This window comes from Drosophila erecta, unplaced genomic scaffold (genome assembly GCF_003286155.1).
Source record: "Drosophila erecta strain 14021-0224.00,06,07 unplaced genomic scaffold, DereRS2 tig00000000-arrow-pilon, whole genome shotgun sequence".
NCBI classification, from domain to species: domain Eukaryota; kingdom Metazoa; phylum Arthropoda; class Insecta; order Diptera; family Drosophilidae; genus Drosophila; species Drosophila erecta.
In genome coordinates, this window is record NW_020825194.1 from 7812209 (window position 1) to 7831680 (window position 19472).

Consider the following 19472-nt stretch of genomic DNA (forward strand, 5'->3'; position numbering starts at 1 on the left):
TCGAGTGTTCCATTCCGGATGATGCTGCCACACGCATGCGCTGCCGTAAATGTCACATTCCGGAAAGTCGCCACCCCAAGAATCAGTCTGTACAAATTCAGTGTACCATTTGGATTTCAATTAGGAAAACGAAGGCTTTCTTCTGAAAATTGCTTAAAATGCCGTGTGTTGGTTGTGGAAAGGGTGAGTTGCAACTCGATTAAAAGAAATTTTCCGCAGCAAAAGCAAACATATTATATAAATACACCATACAGATTGCAAGTGCACGCCGGAGAAGTGCTGCGAGAAGTGCAAGTGCCAAAACCCCGGACACTGTGGATGCAATCCCTCGAATGCCACCGCCTCGGGCGGATGTTGCAAGAAGGATGGCGACACAGCGGGCGGCGATGCCAAGGCAAGTTGCTGCGGCGCAAAGAAGTAGATGCCCATGCCCAAATCCAAGCCCATTGATGCGAGAGGAAAAATACTTTTTTCCTTTTATTTTTCGATGGCCATAACTGCTAGTGAGCTGTTATCATTAAATACATTTATTGTTTAATCGAAACAAAACCAAGAGTTCTATAAATTTACTGCACAAGATAAACTAATGACCTATACCAGCATTGCTCCTTTGTGTTGATCTTTAATGGGTGGCAATGACTTCTATTTTAGTTTCGTGTTTTTTTTATTTTTTTAAATTTTAAATAACAAAATGTGGCAAAATGAGGCGCTTAGCAAACCAGCCAACAACAATGTGCACTCTGTTTATACATAGATTGCTTATGGAATTCTATACCAAAGATGAGATAAGGTGGAAAAGGAGGCGGGGGGTGGGGGTATGTACGCCTTAGGTGAAAATTAAACAAATTAAATTCGTTAGCGATTTCTTTATATTACAGCGTTAAATTTCATATATCCGTTTCAGACGCATATCGTTTGTAAAAAAACAATTTAAAATTTCATTTTTTCAACAGACACAAGCCACTTACTAATGATGCACTTACTCTTAAAGATACGTAATATAGACCATCTACACTTCAATTAATGCAATATAAAAACAACTTCCTTTAAGGGCAATTAATAGCTAGACGTTTGTGTTTTCGGTTCTCACGCACTATAGAAGGGTTTAGATTTATACAAATTAGAAGGGGTCGCCCTTTCGAATATCGAACCATTCTACTGGTCCATGGACACCTAATTGCGCTTCGCTTTGCGCTTTTTGCGACTATTTGGCGCCTGGGAAGAGGATTGAGCCCCTGGAGTTTGGATACTGACTTTAGCCTTCTCTTCGTTGCTGCCGCCGAACTTGCGCCAGATGTTGTGGATGAAACCGTCGGCCTCGTTAATGTTGTTGCTCCTATTTGATTTGTATGCCACATTGTTGTTGATGTTGTTGTTATTATTATTGTTGTTGTTGGTTTTTGCCGACGGCGGCTGCGACGGCACCGGCTGCTGCGTCTTGTGCTGCGCTCCTTGGGCGTATTCTCATGACCGCTTCACCTTGCCATTGGACGCATTCACCGAGGTTTGGGAGCGGTAGGAGGCAGCGCCTCCGCCCACAGCCATTTCGGTCGCATGGGTGGCCACATGCTGGATGCCCTTCTCCATGCATCCGTGATAGATGGGTCGCATGAACTGCAAGCACAAGGTAGTTTAGCACACACACATCTCAGTTACATTCCCAGCTACTTACTTTCTCCCACATAAGCGTAGCAAAGTCATCCAACTTGCCGCCAAAGTCACTGAGCTCTCCGCTATATCTGCAATTCAAAAGAAGAGTTAGTTGGCAAGATTATCATCCAGAGCTCAATTATCAACCTACCTGATGTAAGCCCACAGAGCCAGCGTGAGTAGCGCCACACCCATGACCAGGTTGCAGAAGTTGGCGAACGTGTAGAGACCAACCAATCCGAAGATGCCGCTGAGGATGTACATGATGACGGCGCAAGCGAAGTACACTGCCGGGGTTCGTGCCGCCTTAAATATGTTCTTGCTCTCGTTGTGCGCTTGGTAGTTGGTGAAGACCTCCTCAAGATCATCTTCCAGTTGCTTGCGGAATTTCTCGGTGAACTCCTCGCCTCCCATCTTGCGCTTGGCTGCGAACTGAAACAGCGCCTTGTCCTTCACCCGCAGGTGCTCCGTTTGCAGGTGAGCGGTGCTTAAGTACGGCCGCGTTCCGCCGCACACCTCCTCCATGAGCTGTCCGTATAGCTCCTTGGCGGCGGCCACGGCGGTCAAATGGTTGGCTTCGGCGGTGGCCACCAGCATGCTCTTCGGCTCGGGCAGCTCGTTGCCCTTGTAGATGTTCATGTACGATTGGAAGTACTGGATGAGATCGCGGGCCCGCACTCGTTGTCCGCTGATCTCCTTATAGACCAGGTTATCCGGTGCCAGCAGCATGGGCACCAGGGAGCGCAGACTGTTCTTGAACTCGGGCGTGATGTCCTGCAGCCGACCGTCAAATTTGGGATTGGTGGCCACATTGAGGCCTGGATGGGGCATCAGGAAGCAGGCCACCTCCGTGAAACAGGACGAAATGTGTCGACGCAGGGACTGTAGTTCTGGGTGCTGTTTATCGGACACCTCCAGACGTCGTTTCAGAATCGTATCACCGCCCAGTGCACCGTATTCCGCCTCGTAGGGAAAGCTCCAGTCCCGGACAAGGAACTGCAGCCGCTGGAACGGCTTTTTGCCGGTGTCGGCCAGCGCCAGACGGCCATATTCGGTGAAGAGTTGCAGGTGCTGCAGATCGTCCTCCTGGATGTTCTGTGATAGGTTGTATATCTGCACCGAGGACAGCATTGTGCTCAATGCAAAAACGGTTGCACAATCGCGCACGGTGCTCTGGCTGTCGAAGGCGCCCTGTGTGTCTAGCAGAATGATGGCTATCTTATCGCCGTTGGGATAGTCGTGCAGGAATATGTCGGACCACATGAGAATGCCGGTGGTGTCACGCTCGGAGCCGCCGCGCCAGGAGAATCCCTCAAGCGGATCTGATTCGCCTCCCAGCCAGTCTGTCGCATCGTGATGCACATACTATAAAGACCACAAAAAAGTCATTTGTAAGTGAAAGATGCTTGTGATGGCAGCAATATCAAGACTCACCTTTGAATACATATAGCGCAGAAAGAAGTCCAGCAGGAAGCTCTTGCCCTTCCGGAAGGCTCCCGCCACGGAGACGACGCAGACGAACCGATCCTTGACCTCATCCCGCATGAGGACCTCACTCAACGCATCCTCGTTGAGCACAAATGTGTGCTCCTCGGAGGCGTTGATCACCTGCACTGCCGAACCGCCCATTCTGGTATCTGGAATCCTTGCCTGCTATCCCGTTAGCTGTCTCTGTGCTTCGCCGGCTGTGTGCTTGCCTCCGTTGGGGAATTCTTTCTAGTTAATCTGTTGGATTTCGACTTGTCAACTGCGAACATAAACAAACGGCTAGATAAGTATGGAGAAAATTTCGGCTGTGCCTTTCAGCAATTTTCCCCATTTCCGGCAAAGGGAATATTGCGAGTGTCTGGGCCAACATTTAATTGCGCAAGCCTCTGCGCCGCGAGTTCATTTAATTTTGGCACAGCCACGAGACACGAGCGACGGAAAGGACAGAAAGGCCTGCAATTATGAGAGGTGGCCAAAAATAAACCCAAACATGCGCTGCTCCGCGATCGCAGAAGATGTCAGCGCCGGACGTGGGGTACTATGTAAGCGGATTGTTCAGGTGCGTGGGATATATGTACATATGTATGTATGCACGTATCCATCCGAGGAATGGTACTTTGTAGGTGTGCAGAAAAGTATCTTATTTGTAGGTTGTCATTCGGTTGTAACCATAGTTCGTTTCTAACCATATTTTTAATTGCTTATAAACCCAACTGTTTTTGAGAACTGAAGCAGATCAAATAAACAGATCCGAATGAAGTCACAAGTAACTTTAAGAAATACGGGTTTGATTACCACTTTAGAATTAATTATAAGAAAACCGGTTTGTTGAACTGAGGACTAAACTTTCATCATTCGCCTGTATGAATGAGCAGAGTAATTAAGTATTTTACAAGGCCACATCAATTACAAATTATATGTTTTTAGGTACTCAAAACAACTTGGAAAGAAATTTATCAGAAACCGGTATTTTAGTGATTTTATTGACCTTATTAGCTTTCCTAAATGATGTTTTGTTTGCAACACGAACACTTGTTCATCAGTTCCTTTTGGGTTCTACCAGTCCAAATGGAGGGTATATACTCAAAATGGTTTCCAAATCGGGTTAAACGAATTCAGCACAGTTGAGTGTTCGAATGTAGGCCGTAGGGAGCACATTAAAATTAATTTCGTTAGCTGCGCTGTGATGACGTCTACAACTTTTGTCGCGCTACGCAGTTTGACCACTTGAATTCTAATTGGAAGCGCAGCCAAAACAAAAAGAGACCATACCACCACACGTACCACATTGGGACAAGAGATCGGTGAGGAATTATGCCACACACGCGATTATGCAGCCAGAATAAAAGTTATGCTTGCGCCTAATTGAATCCGATTCGGATGCGGAATGGGAATATGAATATAAATACACGACCAGCGCGACCGTCAACCAAATCAAACTGCAGCAACAACACGCAAGTCACCAATGGAATCGGCTACCTCAATGGAATCGTGGAAAGAGAGCGGGGCGGTACTCTCTCTTTTTCGATCACCTCTCTCTACTTTCGTCGCCACATGGCAAAATAGGAACAGACACAGTGGGAGGGGAGTGGGCTAATGCATTTGGTGCGGCAGCAGCTGCAACGTTAGCAAAATCGCGTCTGTCCAATTAACACATTGCCACTTAATTAAGACCAACACTTGTCCGAGACTTTGGCGCGCTGAATGGGAATTTAAAAATCAAAATAAGAAACACATCTGGCAATGCTGTTTGGAGCCAGGCTTGTCCAGCAGGTGTGTGAGCAGTGCCGCCAGATACGAGCGATCATCGCAACACACCAGTTGTCTCTGTTACACTTGCTGCTTTATCTACTGCTGGGCGATGTAAACAAAGGTGTTGGAAAGTAACAGCAACAGTTGTGTGGCCTGCGTCGACGTCGGCAGAGCGATTAGTCAACTGGAAACACGGTTGCCGAGAGCAACAACAACGGGCTCACACTCAATAACAGAACGGCAGTGCAAGAAGAAGAAGCAGCAGCAGAAGCGCTTGGAAAATGTTGAGCGGGGAAAAAGAATAAAAGTTTTTAATTTGCCTAAATTGGCTGCCCGTGAAAAAGTGTTTAATTGGCAGCCCTAGCCCCTGCAAAAGAAGAAACTAAAAGCCCAGGCGGATATCAGCCATCCGGCGTGCAGGAGCTGCTCATTCGAGATTTGCAAGCCATGGAATGCGGTTCACGTAGCGGACACCGCCCAATTCCGATTTGGCTTTCCAGCTGCCTCGTGGCCATGTGCTTGGCCCTTCCACGAGGAGCAGCTGTCCCCCAGGAAGCACCTGCCTACTACTACGTCGGTTGCTACACGGCTCGAACGGATCTGCTCCATGAATCGGTGTACGCCAAGACCCCGCAGACCTGCATCGAGATCTGCGAGCATCAGGGTCACCACTATGCCGTGCTGGCCTCCGAGAAGTGCTTCTGTGCCAATGTCCTGGAGCCGCAGGAACAGCAGGATGAGCAACTGTGCAACACCCGCTGTCTGGCCAACAAGGCACAGTATTGTGGCGGAGTCGGTGTGCACTCGTACTACTCCACCACACTAACCAAACAACCTGCGCCGCATCATCTAAGGATTTCGAACAAAACGGAGAACAGCCTGACCCTCAACTGGGATGCGTACGAGGCGCGGAAACTGCTCCTGGCCGGCGGCGCAGAGGCAGTTCTTCCCAACCAACTGCTGGACAACTTCCTGATCAGGGCTCAGATTCTAAAGACCTACTCCTCACTGCCCGCCTTTCCGCAGCCCGAGTTTATGGTGCAGAGCACGGAAACGCAATTTGAACTCACTGATTTGCAGCCCGCCACGCTGTACAACATATCCGTTAGGGCCATGTGCAAGGATGGCCAAGCAGGTCAATCTGAATGCGGACAGGCCTCCATAGAAGCCACCACAGAGGTTGGTGCTGCTTGAATGCCAACGAGCATCCTAATCAATACGACTTCTACTCCAAATTTCAGGTGGGCCTTCCGAGTCCCGTGCCAGCACAGCCGAAAATCCTCAGCCGAACCGACCGCTCAGTCACCATTGAGTTGTCGCCCATTCGGAATGACAATGGACCGCTGACCAAACTTCTCGTCATCGTGGAATACGTGGACAATGCCCTGAGTCAGCCATTCGATGCCCAGCTCCTGGGCAGCTGGCAGCAGGCTCAACAGGATGGAGTGCCCTACTACATAGCCGCCGAATTGGATTACGACCGACCGGAGGACAACCGCACCAGGCGCTTTGTGGTGGGCGATGGCAAGCGATACGGACGATTCGTCAATAAGCCGTTGGATCAGCCAGATGCGCATGTCCACATAAGTCTCGGATTGGTGAGTAATGATTGGATTGGGCAACTGCTATGGAGCCTTAATAGCTCAACTGACTATTTGTTATATGAAACTTTTGAATGACTATTAATATTCTAGGTGAGCACATTGGAAGGCGTCACCAAGACGTTGTACAGTCGTGGAACCCACGACCAGCACGTGACTTCGCTGGACGACTTTAGTTACGCCACCTTTGAGAAGGGTCAATCCTCGGTGGTGGCCCTGGCCGTCACCTGTGTGATCTTCGGCACCTGCCTCTTGCTCAGTCTGATTGCCTACTTTTATCTGCGTTACAAGACCTGCCGAGGACGACGATTGACTGGTGGCAATGCCCACGAGATGACGCTGCAAACCCCAATAATCGAGCGGGAAAACAACGGATACCTGGTGGAGGACGATCCACTGCCGCACTCGCCGGAAAACTTCAAGCAGCAGTTGCAACAGTTGGTGGAGGGATTCGAACGGATACCAAGGAATGCACTACGGCTAAATGTGAACGATGTGATCGGAGACGGACGCTTTGGCGAGATTATAACCGGAAAGGTTTCAAACAACGATTTTGCCAGAGATTGTACCCTGCACGTGCTCTGCCTGGACGACTTGAATGGCACTACTCAGGCACAGTTGCTGCGAGAGCTACGTCAGTTGTCTCAATTGAAGCGGCAGGACCATTTGCTGGATTTTTATGGAGTATCTGCGAGTCCGGATTGGTTCTACCTAATCTTCGAGCAGCAGCGCATGAGTCTAAAGCGAAAATTGGCGGAGAGTCGCCTGATGGCACCGTCGCAATGCCTCACTTCCCTCTCCGAGCAGCTAGTGCTGCAGTGGATCTACGAGCTGGCCAGCGCCATGACCTATCTATCCAGCTGCCAAGTGGTGCATCGACAGCTCTGCTCGCACAGCGTCTTCGTGACCGGCGAGTTCAAGCTGAAGCTGAGCGTCTTTGGACCGCTGCCGTACATGAACATCGCTCGCCAGCAGCCAGACCACAGTAGGTGGCTGGCTCCAGAGGTTCTGCGTTACCAGCATCACCATTCCACGCGATCCGATGTCTGGTCCCTGGCCTGCGTGGCGTGGGAGTGCTGTGCCCTGGGAGGTACGCCCTATGCCAATGCAGTGGCAAGTAACCAACAGCTTCTAGAGGCCATTCGAGCTGCAGTGCGTCCGGCACAGCCAGCCTACGTCTACGGGGATCTCTACCAGCTGCTGCTCAACTGCTGGCAGCTGGAGCCGAGCGAGCGGAGCAGCTGTGAGGACGTGGCTTTCGGAGTACGTCAGCTGATGACCTCACCTCGGCATGCCCTCAGCTTTGATCGAGTGGCCGGCGGACTAGACACCCTGCCTCCGTACCTGCCGCAGCTGGAAGCAATTGCGACGATGGGCTGAGTTGCAGCCGAATAGAATAATTAGCTTTAGTCAGCGAGAGACCATATTCGCAAAAAGTAGATTTCGGTTCTGAGTCACTGCGCCCGAGAGTAAACATCTATTCATTTGGATTTTAGATGTGTTTGTTCACTTTCAGTGTTCTGGAGAGAAAATAATTTGTTTTAGAATTTACATATCGCTGGAATAAAGCTCATAAATTGTTAAAATATGTACATTAGCAGTTCTTATGCACCATATTATATTAGAAGTGAGCATTTATGAAACACAATTCGCTGTTTTGATTCCACTACTGTTTATTGCTACTGTTTAGTGTTTACTGCTGATACGCACAAACTTCCTACGCTAATATATACAAATAAAAGAGAGTTCAACGCCAGATCTTATCAGATACATAAGGTAGTTAATTGGTAATCTATAACTCAAACGAAATGAATCGACTTTCCCCCACGCGAAACAAAGTTCAATCGAACGTGCGCGATAAAGAGCGAAAGATAAAAGACTATTGACAGTCTGGGCTCCAAGATTGTGTAATAAATTGAGGGATCCATGGCGAATGGATCTCCTACCAGACCAGCGACTGTTATTCCCCGCTGATGTTGCAGAAACCAGACAAAAACAATAACTAAGGCCAAAAAACCAACAGAGAGAGCGGCGAATGCGAAACTTTGATCGCTGGCGAGCAGCAATTAATAATAGAAAATAAACGCTGGCGTTGCTCAAGTGTTAGTGGATCAAAATTGACGATTAATCAGTTTAAAGGTCTTGCATTGCATCTATTGTTTGTTATGTTGTTTAAGAATTAATTGGGGATTTGTTGGCAGCAGCCTAGATGCTGTTACATGCTTTATTAGTCATCGGAGAGAGTAGACCACTATGTATTCTTTTCGTTTGGGCCTTAACCTAATAATGGAACTGCAGAGAAAAAAATGAGATCAACCTAATAGCGAAAAAAGCTGCTAAAATATTTACTTTGAGTTTAGATTGTTAATAAATTTCGTGATTTTTGAGTCAAGTACAGCTTATCTCGGGATCCTTTCTAAAGACGATAAGAAATCGTTTCTCTTGTCGACGTGTAACTATTGGAACCACTCAAACCCAAAGCACATGGCTCTTGCCGAAAATAGAGCGACTTTCTTATAGAGTATATAGTAAATACGGTAAATGAAGCGCAACGATATCCATAGCGACTTTTGGACGCTTACCTTGCCCACAATTCAAGGTGAAATGACGACGAACAATTGAAGTCACTGAAATGTGTATACATTCCGCGCAAATGGGCAATTATTATTAATAAATCGAGCTATCGGAATTCAGGGGCTTCGGCTGCCGACCATGCCGATCATGATGATGATGATGAGGTTCATCCGGAATTGGCCAACTTTGCGAGTGTTTTGCATTCGCCTGGGCAAATTGTTATTGTTTTTGTTACATACACACATGAGGAATCCAAGGAAACTGGTTGCTCACACACGCACACCAACGTACTTTGACAGAGCCACTCACGCACACCACCACAGGGTCGGCTAACTGCGCCAATAATGCTCCATTGTTACTCACTTTATTTAACCATTTACATCGGACACTGCGACTCCCTCTGCAATGCGATTTTTTGACACTTTGCTAGCAGAAAAGTACGTATTTTGTTTGTGCTCTGCTAATGGTGTGACCGTATGCGGTTGCCCCAAAAATCACCCCTGAACGTGGGGTGTTATCGATAAATAAGACGTTAGCCAACACTGAACGGCATATCGATAACATGTCGATATTTTGGTATTAGCTAGTTGGTATATTTCAACGGTCACCACACGGTCACACTGCATTTAGCGAAACGAACGGCCACACTGCGCTGGACCGATGATGTGGATTTAAATGTTAAATAGTTTAAAATTAGTTATAGCAAATAGCTATGGACATCACCCAGAGCTTCAAGGCCAGTGTAATGACGGTGCGCCTGCAGCGCAAGGCCGAGCTGGCCGGCAAGGCGAAGCCCGCCACTGCGCCCACTAAAACTGGACCAACTGGCCCAAAGGATGACTTCGCCAAGCAGGCCAAGGAGGTGTGCAACAAGATCACTTCGCTGCGCAATGTGCTGATCGACAACCGCACCGCCTACATGCGCATTGGCCAGCACCTGAAGTCCGCCGCGCACATGACCGACGCCCAGCGGGATCTGATTGATCGCGAGTCGGAGAAGTTCGTCACCTTCTACACGCAGCATCTGGGCAAGATGCGCAGCGATTGGAAGAACGCCAAGCGGAAGCCCCAGGAGCGCCAGCACATCGATGCCGTGCTGGACCTGCTAGTCAGCTATCTGCACAGCGTGGAGCAGATCTATCTGGACCAAAAGAAATACCGGGTGCAGCACGAATTGGACACGTATAGGCTGGTCAAGCTGGCGGCGGACAAAAAGAAGATACCAGTGCGTCCGGCGGGCAGCAACAGTGGCAAGCTGGGTAGGCGCCAGGTCAGCAACGATGACAGCGATGCCACGGAGTCTACTCCACAAACAAATAGCAACCACGATGAGTCCGCCGACAACGATTGGAATAACGACGGCTGGGGCGACTGGGATGAGGACGAGGAAGGCGTCGAGGTGGACGACCACGATGGGCAGAACGAGAAGGAGAGCAACCAGGCCAATCAACACAAGCCGCGTACGCGCAAACGAAGCAAACCCAACAGGTCGACCTTAAACGACTCATCCGCTAAGGTGGCTCTGGATGAGGAGCTTCAAAAGCAGCAGGAGGCCGACGATGACGATCCCCTAAGCGCCGAGGATGTGCAGCTCTTCGAGGCGGAGAACGTGCACATCTACAACTTTCTGCAGGGCGTCTCCGAGGAGGTGGAGCAGATTGAAAAGAATGTGGTGGATATTGCACAACTGCAGGACATTTTCACTGAGAAGGTAAGATAGCATAATAACGCACGTTCCAAAGACTGCATGCTTAATCACAAATCATTTTGAGGAGAACATATTGCTCCATATTGCCAAGACGACTTTTCATTCAAGTGGTGGCCCATATGTTCGTCGACTTAATCCGTCAATTAAAAATATTAATTGGTTTCGCTAAATCCCACATCCTTCGCGATTACAAAGTATAAGCCGGGCTCTTATTAGCATGCAATTAATTATCAACTAGTTCCAGCTAGATCCACGACCTAATCGCCTCTAATCCTCTTAAATTCCCCTTTTTAGGTCGCCATGCAACAGCACAACATCGATAGGATAGTTAGTGCCGTCGTGGGCACCACGGAAAACGTCAAGGACGCCAACGAGCAAATCCGCCAGGCCACTCAACGAAATGCAGGGCTACGCGTGTGGTCGCTGTTCTTCCTGCTGGTCATGTCGTTCTCCCTGCTCTTCTTGGACTGGTACTACGATTAAGTGAAGCCCCAAAATTTATGTGAAACACCTTTAAGGAATGAGAAATGCAAACATGTTTCGTTATCGTTTGATCGCACTAAAAGCATAATTTTGTTTATTACATAATTTATAAATAAAAGGAAAATATTTGTATAGGCTATTCAACTGCCTTGTTTCATTTCAATGAAACCTCATACAATAATATGGAACTAAAATCGATTTGAGCTGTCTCACACACGTCACGTGTTAGTAGTTCATTTACATAGATTCTACACCGAAATGTGGATAACCAATAATGTTTTAGTGTTGCTTGGTACATTGTTTATATCTAGGGCCTTAGTCCTATTATTTTCATTAAACGCTCTTCAAAAAAATATTTATATCTAACTGGGAACGGAAATCAGCAGTAAGTATGTATATGTATATATGGTCTAAGGCCTAAAGTTAACCTTTGCGTATTTGTTTCAGTTGATTTCATTACATGAATGTCTAGATTCTAACTAGCTTAGGTCTAATATTTTGTAGCCTTAAGATTTGTGTCTGAGGGAGTGTATCCTTGGCTTAGTCGCTATGTGTTTTATTTTAGGTGCAATATTGGATTGCATTCAATGCAGTCTGCTGGTTCTTTTGTATGTTGCTTTTCTTTTTGTTTTCTTTTGTTTAGAATAAGAGTTAAGAGTTACTTATTGGTTGGCTCTCCAATGGGAAGAATGGAAGCTATTCCCCACAGAGTGTGGTAATAGTGTAGGAAGGCGCCGATATTATTTGGCTAGGTTGCTTGTGATTACTTATAACTAAAGCGTTGTATACTAAATAATAATCCGGCCCCGTGGGTTATGGCGTTGTGGCAATGGATTCCAGAGTCACGCTGTTGCCGGCACAGCTCTCCACCGAATTGGGGTATTCGTCTGGGCTGTGGTACACGTGGCCGCCGCAGCTCATCGGCGTCAAAGGTGTCTCCTCGATGGGCGTGGGCGGATTCTCCAGCTTGTCTGGTGTGCTGCTGGTGTGGCTATTGTTGCTGCAGGGTGACTTTGATGCGGCTTCCTCGTTGCGGAATACACCCAACGGCAAATGGGTTTTCATGTGAGCTAATGAAAATCAAAAGGAAATTAGTTATTACACGTTTCACTCGTTTGACAGGCTTTCAACAAGTAACATCTTAACGTAGGCCATGCAAAAAGCCGGCATTTGTCATTTACCTATCCTTACTCGTGTTTCTTACGACAAACTAGAACAGAACCTAATACTTAAATAAATGTGGAATAGTGCTGCCAACTATGTAGACACATCGCAGTTTGGTAAGTATGAACATAGGACATTCAACATTAAGACAGCTGAAATATTACTGATGGAGAATCACTTGGGCGAGGCTTTTGGAAAACTCCCAATAGTTCTTAATCTCACGCTTCAGTGACACCTTCAATAATATATAAGGAAATCATTATTCATAAATATCAAAATTCGATAAGGAAGTGAAAGCTCTTCTGGTAATGCATTTATTTTTGAATTCGAGTTAACAATGTTGGCAACACCATTTGTGGACGAGACTGGCGAGACTTTACCCCGAAAATTCGTGAAACGCATAAAGGAGCTTGGACAGAATTTGCATTTGTAAAACATCTCGCTGTGGGTGCGTCGATGTTTGCGCAACTCTTTCAGATACTCGAACGTCCGATCGCACCCGTCGCAGTGGTAACCGAGCTCTGGAAAAAGACAATTTCGTTGGCCTTTGTATGGTATCGGTATCTATAAATTCGGATCGGTTGTTGTGTTGAGCAATTAGGATTCACACAGTGTGATCTTGAAGGGAGCCAACATAGATAGCGATATAAGTACACTTATGTCAAGCGAATTAAACTAAAGATTTCACTGTACCCGCAAAGAAACAATCAACATTTAACATTGATTGTTAAGGTTTTTGGTTGAAAGTGCGTCGCGAAACCCAAGGTTTCAGCAAGAGGAAATTCCATTGATGTAGAAAGGGAGGAAAGCAGAAGTAAAGCAATCTATATACAGCTTATAAATGTATACTCAATGGAATATTCAACACCCATTTTCTTAGAAATTCCCACGTGTTACGAAACGCACTCCATATCTATGTACCAATTGAATACAAATACATAAGTGTTCTGTGTTCAGTGTTACAGTGTCCAGGTCATTGGATTAATAACAAAGGGCAGCTAATTGTCAATCATTAGGCAAGCTGAGCCAGAGCCGTCGGAAATCAGCGTTTAATTGTCAGAGTTCATATCAACGGGTAATTAGCTTTTATACAATTTTTGCAAGCCGCTCGTTCGAGCTCATACAACTACCAAGTGTGGCTTATTTATTGTTATTTTTTCGTTTGTATCTTGTAGCCACTCACGAAACTGCATGCGCAAGTTCATAAACGGTTTATGATGGCTTAAAGCTAAAAGCATAATACATAAGCTGTGTGTTTTTCATGCCAAGCATTAGGAATACCCATGCCATAAATCGATATTGGTATTCTCGAGACGAAAGCGATTCGTTCACGGTTGTCATACCTTTGGTGCACATAACCCACGCTTCAATAAACTGCCGCCAACAACAGCAACAATACAGCGATAACAATTGATAGAGGTAGATAGATTAGTAAGAGGCTTATAACTCAAGCTACGACAGAGCAACACTAAGACTAAATGAATGGGGATTAGTACACGGTAGGTTAACTGCTAGGCAACCAACATACAACAAGTAATGTAACAACGAAGTAAACCCTTTTGGTGGTGCTCGGGGTTCGGCCCGCCACCGAAACTTACCTCCGTGGAACTTAATGTGCGTCTTGAGGGCACTCTCCGTGCCAAACTGCTTGCCACACTCGTCGCAGGTGTGCGGCTTGGAGAGCAGGTGCACCGTGATCTTGTGCAGCGTTAGCTGCGACGGTCGCGGGAACCGGACGTGGCAAATGTTGCACTCATACGGCCGTCCCTCCACATCGTGCGACTCCATGTGACGATGCAGCGCCGTACGCATGCGGTAGCCCCGCTTGCAGATGGTGCACACAAACGGCATGGTGGTCTGTGCTCCGTGGGCCAGCTGATGGTGCTTCTTGAGGGAAATTTCGTTGGTGAATCGCTCCTCGCAGTACAGACAATGGTGGCTCGTCCGCAGCTCGCTCACCTGCACCGTGGACGCGACGGCGGGCGATGGGGGCGGCGCTGGCGATGCCGGCGGTGCCGGAGAAGCTGGCGGTATGTGATCCACCGTCGATGAGGAGGGCGACGATGAGGGCGATGGCGAGGCCACCGGTGTGGCCAAATGCAGCGGGCCCTGTGGCCCAACGATCACGCCTCGCTTGCGATACTGTCGCAACGTGGTCGTGGAATCTGGCTCGGATTGTTCCGGCGACGGCATTGTTATGTGCTGCGCGTACACCATGGGCTGCGGCGATGGAACCGAGACGATGGTCGATGGCGGTGTGAGCACCGTTGGCGGAGTCTGCAGTGTCGCCAGCTCCTCGAACTGTTCGTTGCCATGGCTGTGGCCGGAAGTGCCTGTAACGGGAGGAAGACCAGTTTTAGATAGGAACCAATTAAGATTGCTGCCTGTCGTTATCAACAGGCTGGTCAAGTTAAGTCATGGGTTAGATGCAGCTTAGTGATTAGGCCATTATTCCATTTTACTTACAGTCTTCGCAGTCGGGACAGCAAAGAATCTTTCGTGGCGTTGTTGGGCTTGCTTGCATTTCCACTGCTGTTGTGGAATTCATGGTTTAATAAGAGATTGTTTGGTGAAAGTACAAGTACACAGTATTACTCACTTGATGGATGGGGCGACTGCGGCTGCATTAACGGTTGTTGCTGTGGTTGCTGCACTTGCAACACATGTTGCTGCTGTTGCTGCGCCACTTGTTGCTGCGGCTGTTGCTGCTGCGGTTGCGCTTGTACCAGTTGCTGCACTTGTTGCAATTGGTGCTGCTGTTGCTGCTGCAGTTGATGCTGCTGTTGCTGCTGCAGTTGATGTTGTTGTTGCAGTGGATGCTGCTGTTGCTGTGGCGTTTGGGGCAGTTGCTGCAGAGTCTTCCGCTGCTGCTGCTGCTGCACTTGCAACTTCTGCTGCGGCTGCAGCTGATGCTGTTGCAGCTGCAGCCGTGGCTTATACGGCCTACCTCGTGGCCTCCGCTCGCTGGTGATCTGCAGCTTAACGTCCTCCACCTTCACCGCATCCGAGGGATCCCTTTTCAGTGTCATGTGGAAGCGCTGGATGTGAACGTCCAGTGCCTTTTGGGCAGGGAACACCTGCGAGCACTGGCCGCACTGGTACTGCTGCACCACATGGTGGCTGAGGATGTGCTGCGATCGCTTCGTTCTGCCGGCAAAGGCCAGCGGACAGTGTGGACAGTTGAAGGGCGCCACCGCCGGATGCAGATCGATGATATGCCGGCTGTACTCCAGGCTGCTGGAGAAGCGCGGTCCGTTGTGGCAGAAGCGGCACTTGAGCGTTAGCGCCCGACCCCTGGTCGCTGTGACGGGAATGGGGGTCACTTTCGTTGATATGGACGTGGCTCCCGGCATTCCCAATACTGGATGGCTTTGTACGACGCGAGTTTGCTGCTGCTGCTGCTGCTGCTGCTGCAGCCGCTGATACTGCTGGTGGTGATACTGCTGGCGTATCTGCTGGCGTTGCGTGTGCTGCATTTGATGCACTTCGTTGCTGGTGGCCGCAGCATTATAGATGTGCAGCGGTGCCTGCTGCGGATTGCTGGCCGAGGCCACTGGCTGCTGGATCTCCGGCTGCTGGATCAGTATCATAATCGGCTGCTGCTGCGCCTGCTGCTGCTGCTGCGCCTGCTGATGCTGATGCTGATGCTGATGCTGGCGTTGCTGCTGAGACATCTGAATTTGTTGCTGGCAATGTTGCTGCTGGTGATTCACCTGCTCGATCATGTAGCTCTCATTGGATGCTGGTTGCAGCATCGTGTATGTTTCAGTCTGCTGCGGATAAAGATCGCTGGCACTGATGTAGTACGTTGTGGTTGTGGGTGCAACACTCTCGACGGGGGCACTCTTTATGGCCTCCAGTCCGCCCACCGATGACCACTGGACTTGCTGCTGCTGCTGCGACTGCTGTGTCTGCCACTGTCGTGTTTCCGTGCCAGCCGAGGGCAGCGAGATGACCTGCATCTTGTTGGAGGATTGCTGCACCGTCTGCTGTACAATGTGCTGTTGGTAAATCTGCTCGTAGGTGACTGTCGTCGTCGTGCCCTGCGACTGGACATGGGGCACCAACTGGGATTGCAGTTGCACTTGGGGAATCACTTGTTGTTGCGCTTGCGGCACGAGCTGTAGCGATTGTTGCTCCTGGTTTTGGACCTGAATTTGAGGCTCGATTTGCGGTGGGATTTGGTGTTGCATCTGAGTTTGGTCATGAGTTTGTACTTGAGACTGATGGTTTTGTGGAGACTGCACTGCAAGCACATCGTGTTGCATTCGAGACTCGATCTGAGGTTGCATCTGGGTCTCGATTTGAGGTTCCATTTGTATTTCGATCTGAGACTGAACTTGAGGTGATGATATGGGAGATTCGAATGGTGAATGATTAGTGGACGAATCATTTTGAGGCCGTGTATCAGCTTGCACTGGTAGGTTTGATTGGACATCCATTTGGACGGTTGGCTGTGTCTGAATTTCGGTCTTGGCGACCTGCTCCTCTGCCGACGGCTCGGCTTGTGCCGGCTGCAGATCCCTTAGGAACTCGGTCAGTTCCAAATGCAAGTTTTGTCCCTGCTCCGGGGTCTCAATGTTCTCAAAACAGGGAATATCGTTTTGGAAACCAATCAGTTCATTGGTAAAGTTGCTATTATCGAAGGGATCCTCGGTGGCACTGGGCTTCGCCTCCGGTTTGTCCACGGAACTCTGCTCGTAGGGATTCGGTGGCGACGAAACGGACGACTCCTGCTCGGTCAGCGTGGCATAGTCGGCTGGAGTGAGGAACTCATCAATGTGGGCACAGTTTGGTGTGTACATGTGCTGGTCCTGCATCTCGTTGAGGATGCCATTCAAAGTGTTCTCCACGTCGTTCATCTCCACCTCCAGTTTCTGCTTCTCCTCCAGATCGTTGAGGGGCATCAAATCCGAGGGAGTTGGCGATGCCGCCGGAGTCGTGACCTTCAGCTGTTCAATACCGTTCGCACAGTGCTTGGCGAACTCGGCCATAAAGTCCATGGGCGTTGGCCCAGAACGCACTATCGGCAGCTCATCCGCGTCCGCGTCCGCGTTATCCGATTCCGTTCCCCCAGGTGGTGTTGCTTCAATTTTATTGGTTCGGAGTGCCACAGCAGCATTGAAGCTATCTGCTGTAGCACTCTGGCAAAAATTTTCATCGTTTTCGTTGTTGTTCACGTCATCGGGACGCATGGCGAACTCCTTGGGCGAAGCGGACTGGCGATTGGCCGTCTCAGTTTCCGGATCCACGCAAAGGCGACGCTGCAGATTCTCGTCCAGCACCTCCAGCGGTATGCTCACTATGATCTGGTCAGCGGAGTCTGATTCGTCCCCGTTCGTCGTTTCCGTTTGCTGGACAGATGCCTGTTCTTGCATGGAGTCCAGTAGCAAACGAGATTCCTGCTGACCCACAGCTTCCAGCTGCTCAACAGCTTTCGGTTGCGACTCGGTGGATTCGCTGGTTTCGGTGGATGAGGTCAGTTCCTCGGATTGTACTAGATCAGCCTCAGCCCTGATGTCATTTGCAATCGACTCGATTTCCTTTCTAACTTGCAGATCCTCAGCAGAATGTTCCGGAGGAATCGTTTCTTTTATAACGCTGGTGGATTCAAACGCTTGCTCTTTGGGTGATGTTTCCTCACTATTTTGAAGGCTGGCAACGTGGATCTCAGCTTTGGGTAGTTCCGCCTCTACGTCATTGGACGCTATCATACCGTTAACCGACTCCATGTCCATGGCGCTGAGCTGGTTGCAACTGTCTATCAAGCCATTTGATGTGATGTCCTTTTGCTTGTCACACTGCAACATTTCATTTGAGTTGATATCATCCCACTTCATTTGGACCACTTCATTGGACGCCACTTCCAATGGCGCATCGGATGTGCTGTCGATGGCCTCATCACAGGACGGTGCAAGGCCTTCCAACCTTGGTTCCTTCGGATAAATATCCGTTTGATCAGACTTTTTGTTCTCTTCGGTGACTGGCTTCGCGGCGAACTTGCGGTTCAGGGGCTCCTTCCTAACCAGCGATCGCCTCTGCCTTTTGGCCGGTGTGTATATCGGCGCATTCCTGGGACGCCGACCCCGTCGAGGGATTAGATCATACATGGGCGATGACTTCTGGGGTGGCTGCTTCTTAACGATGATCACCGATCTCAGCGCCGAGTTGGAGGTGGAGGACGGGTTGCTGTCGCTTTCGAAGCCACAGCATGGACCGACGGACAAGTCACTCATGTGCTCACTGCTGCTGGTGCTGCTGCGTTCGCGATGGGGCGACGTGACCTCTGGCGAGCAACTGGACGCCCAAGTTTCGGAGAGTTGTTTGCGGGCTGCCTTCGTCTTCCAGGGCATGCTGCTGGCATCGATGGACGACGCGGCTGGACGCTCCATTTCACAGCCAATGGAGAGGGTTCGATACTTGCGCAGTCGGAGTTGCTGAGGACTTGATTTGGGCGGTGGCAAGCTCTCGAATTCCGTTCGCACCTGCTTCGCAGGAACTGTTACTGTTGATGCTTCTGCTGCTCCTGCTGCTGTCGAATCTCCGTCCGATTCGGATACCATGCGGCGCTTTCGTATGGGCAGCTGATGCTCCTCCGTGTGTCCGCAGCTATCGTGTGCCTTCTTTTGGATTTTTTGCTGACGCTTCGCTTGTCTGGCCGTCTGGCGGTCGGATATCTCCTGGGCAAAGTCCTGCAGGCGCTGCTGCATCCGTACACATTTCCGCCGGAACTTGGCCACCATCAAAAACTGGGCCATGCACTGCCGGCAGATTTCTTGCGGCAGTCCATCGTCGCGATTTATCTGGAAGTGAAAGAGCGGGTACGAAAATAAATATTCGATTCATGGAATAAATCATTGTTGGCATTTAAATTGTCATTTTGGGTGCTGAATGATTTGCAGCCCTTAGTTTATTCAATGAAAAAATCTATGGGCTCATACATATATGCAGCAGTGAATTTATTGCGTTTGCTAAATTATTGAAAGTCTACTCTACACACCGATTTTTAAGTTTGAATTTAAACTTTCTCTGGCTAACAATGTGGAATATAA

At 49.0% G+C, this 19472-nt stretch overlaps 5 protein-coding genes across 12 annotated transcripts in view; 3 read left to right on the top strand and 2 right to left on the bottom strand.

Annotated features, from left to right (window-relative positions):
* Window positions 1-10: 10 nt before the first annotated feature.
* On the top strand, window positions 11-602 carry LOC6554711 (metallothionein-3). Its single transcript, XM_001981925.3, has 2 exons — window positions 11-183; window positions 255-602. The coding sequence occupies exons 1-2, from the start codon at window positions 159-161 to the stop codon at window positions 419-421; spliced, it is 192 nt and encodes a 63-aa protein (XP_001981961.1). The 5' UTR covers window positions 11-158; the 3' UTR covers window positions 422-602.
* Window positions 512-9590, bottom strand: LOC6554712 (atlastin). Of its 4 annotated transcripts, none has more exons than XM_001981926.3 (5): window positions 9429-9590; window positions 3085-3397; window positions 1802-3015; window positions 1673-1739; window positions 512-1614 (listed from the first exon to the last, which is right to left on the bottom strand). In XM_001981926.3, the coding sequence occupies exons 2-5, from the start codon at window positions 3277-3279 to the stop codon at window positions 1465-1467; spliced, it is 1626 nt and encodes a 541-aa protein (XP_001981962.2). In that variant the 5' UTR covers window positions 3280-3397; window positions 9429-9590; the 3' UTR covers window positions 512-1464. The 4 variants fall into 4 exon arrangements, with proteins under 4 accessions (XP_001981962.2, XP_015008908.1, XP_026831509.1 ...); XM_015153422.2 differs by lacking the exon at window positions 9429-9590 and adding an exon at window positions 4423-4888; XM_026975708.1 differs by lacking the exon at window positions 9429-9590 and adding an exon at window positions 4618-4871 and having other exon boundaries at window positions 852-1614.
* LOC6554713 (putative tyrosine-protein kinase Wsck) lies at window positions 5053-8259 on the top strand. The gene is made up of 3 exons (XM_001981927.3): window positions 5053-6069; window positions 6132-6488; window positions 6585-8259. Exons 1-3 carry the CDS (start codon window positions 5338-5340, stop codon window positions 7869-7871), a joined length of 2376 nt encoding a protein of 791 aa, XP_001981963.1. The 5' UTR covers window positions 5053-5337; the 3' UTR covers window positions 7872-8259.
* A 70-nt stretch (window positions 9591-9660) lies between the features above and the next one.
* LOC6554714 (syntaxin-18) lies at window positions 9661-11412 on the top strand. The gene is made up of 2 exons (XM_001981928.3): window positions 9661-10776; window positions 11068-11412. Exons 1-2 carry the CDS (start codon window positions 9778-9780, stop codon window positions 11254-11256), a joined length of 1188 nt encoding a protein of 395 aa, XP_001981964.1. The 5' UTR covers window positions 9661-9777; the 3' UTR covers window positions 11257-11412.
* LOC6554673 overlaps window positions 11312-19472 on the bottom strand; it is a 37573-nt gene continuing 29412 nt past the window's right edge. For 2 of the 5 annotated variants that reach the window (XM_015153419.2, XM_026976317.1), the window contains exons 3-7: window positions 15020-19223; window positions 14887-14952; window positions 14019-14753; window positions 12801-12941; window positions 11312-12326 (exon numbers count right to left, since the gene is read on the bottom strand). In XM_015153419.2, the coding sequence (XP_015008905.1) occupies window positions 12070-12326; window positions 12801-12941; window positions 14019-14753; window positions 14887-14952; window positions 15020-19223 (5403 nt within the window). In that variant the 3' untranslated portion in view covers window positions 11312-12069. The remainder of the gene's footprint in view (window positions 12327-12800; window positions 12942-14018; window positions 14754-14886; window positions 14953-15019; window positions 19224-19472) is intronic. The other 3 variants (XM_015153421.2, XM_001981929.3, XM_015153420.2) reach the window with 3 other exon arrangements.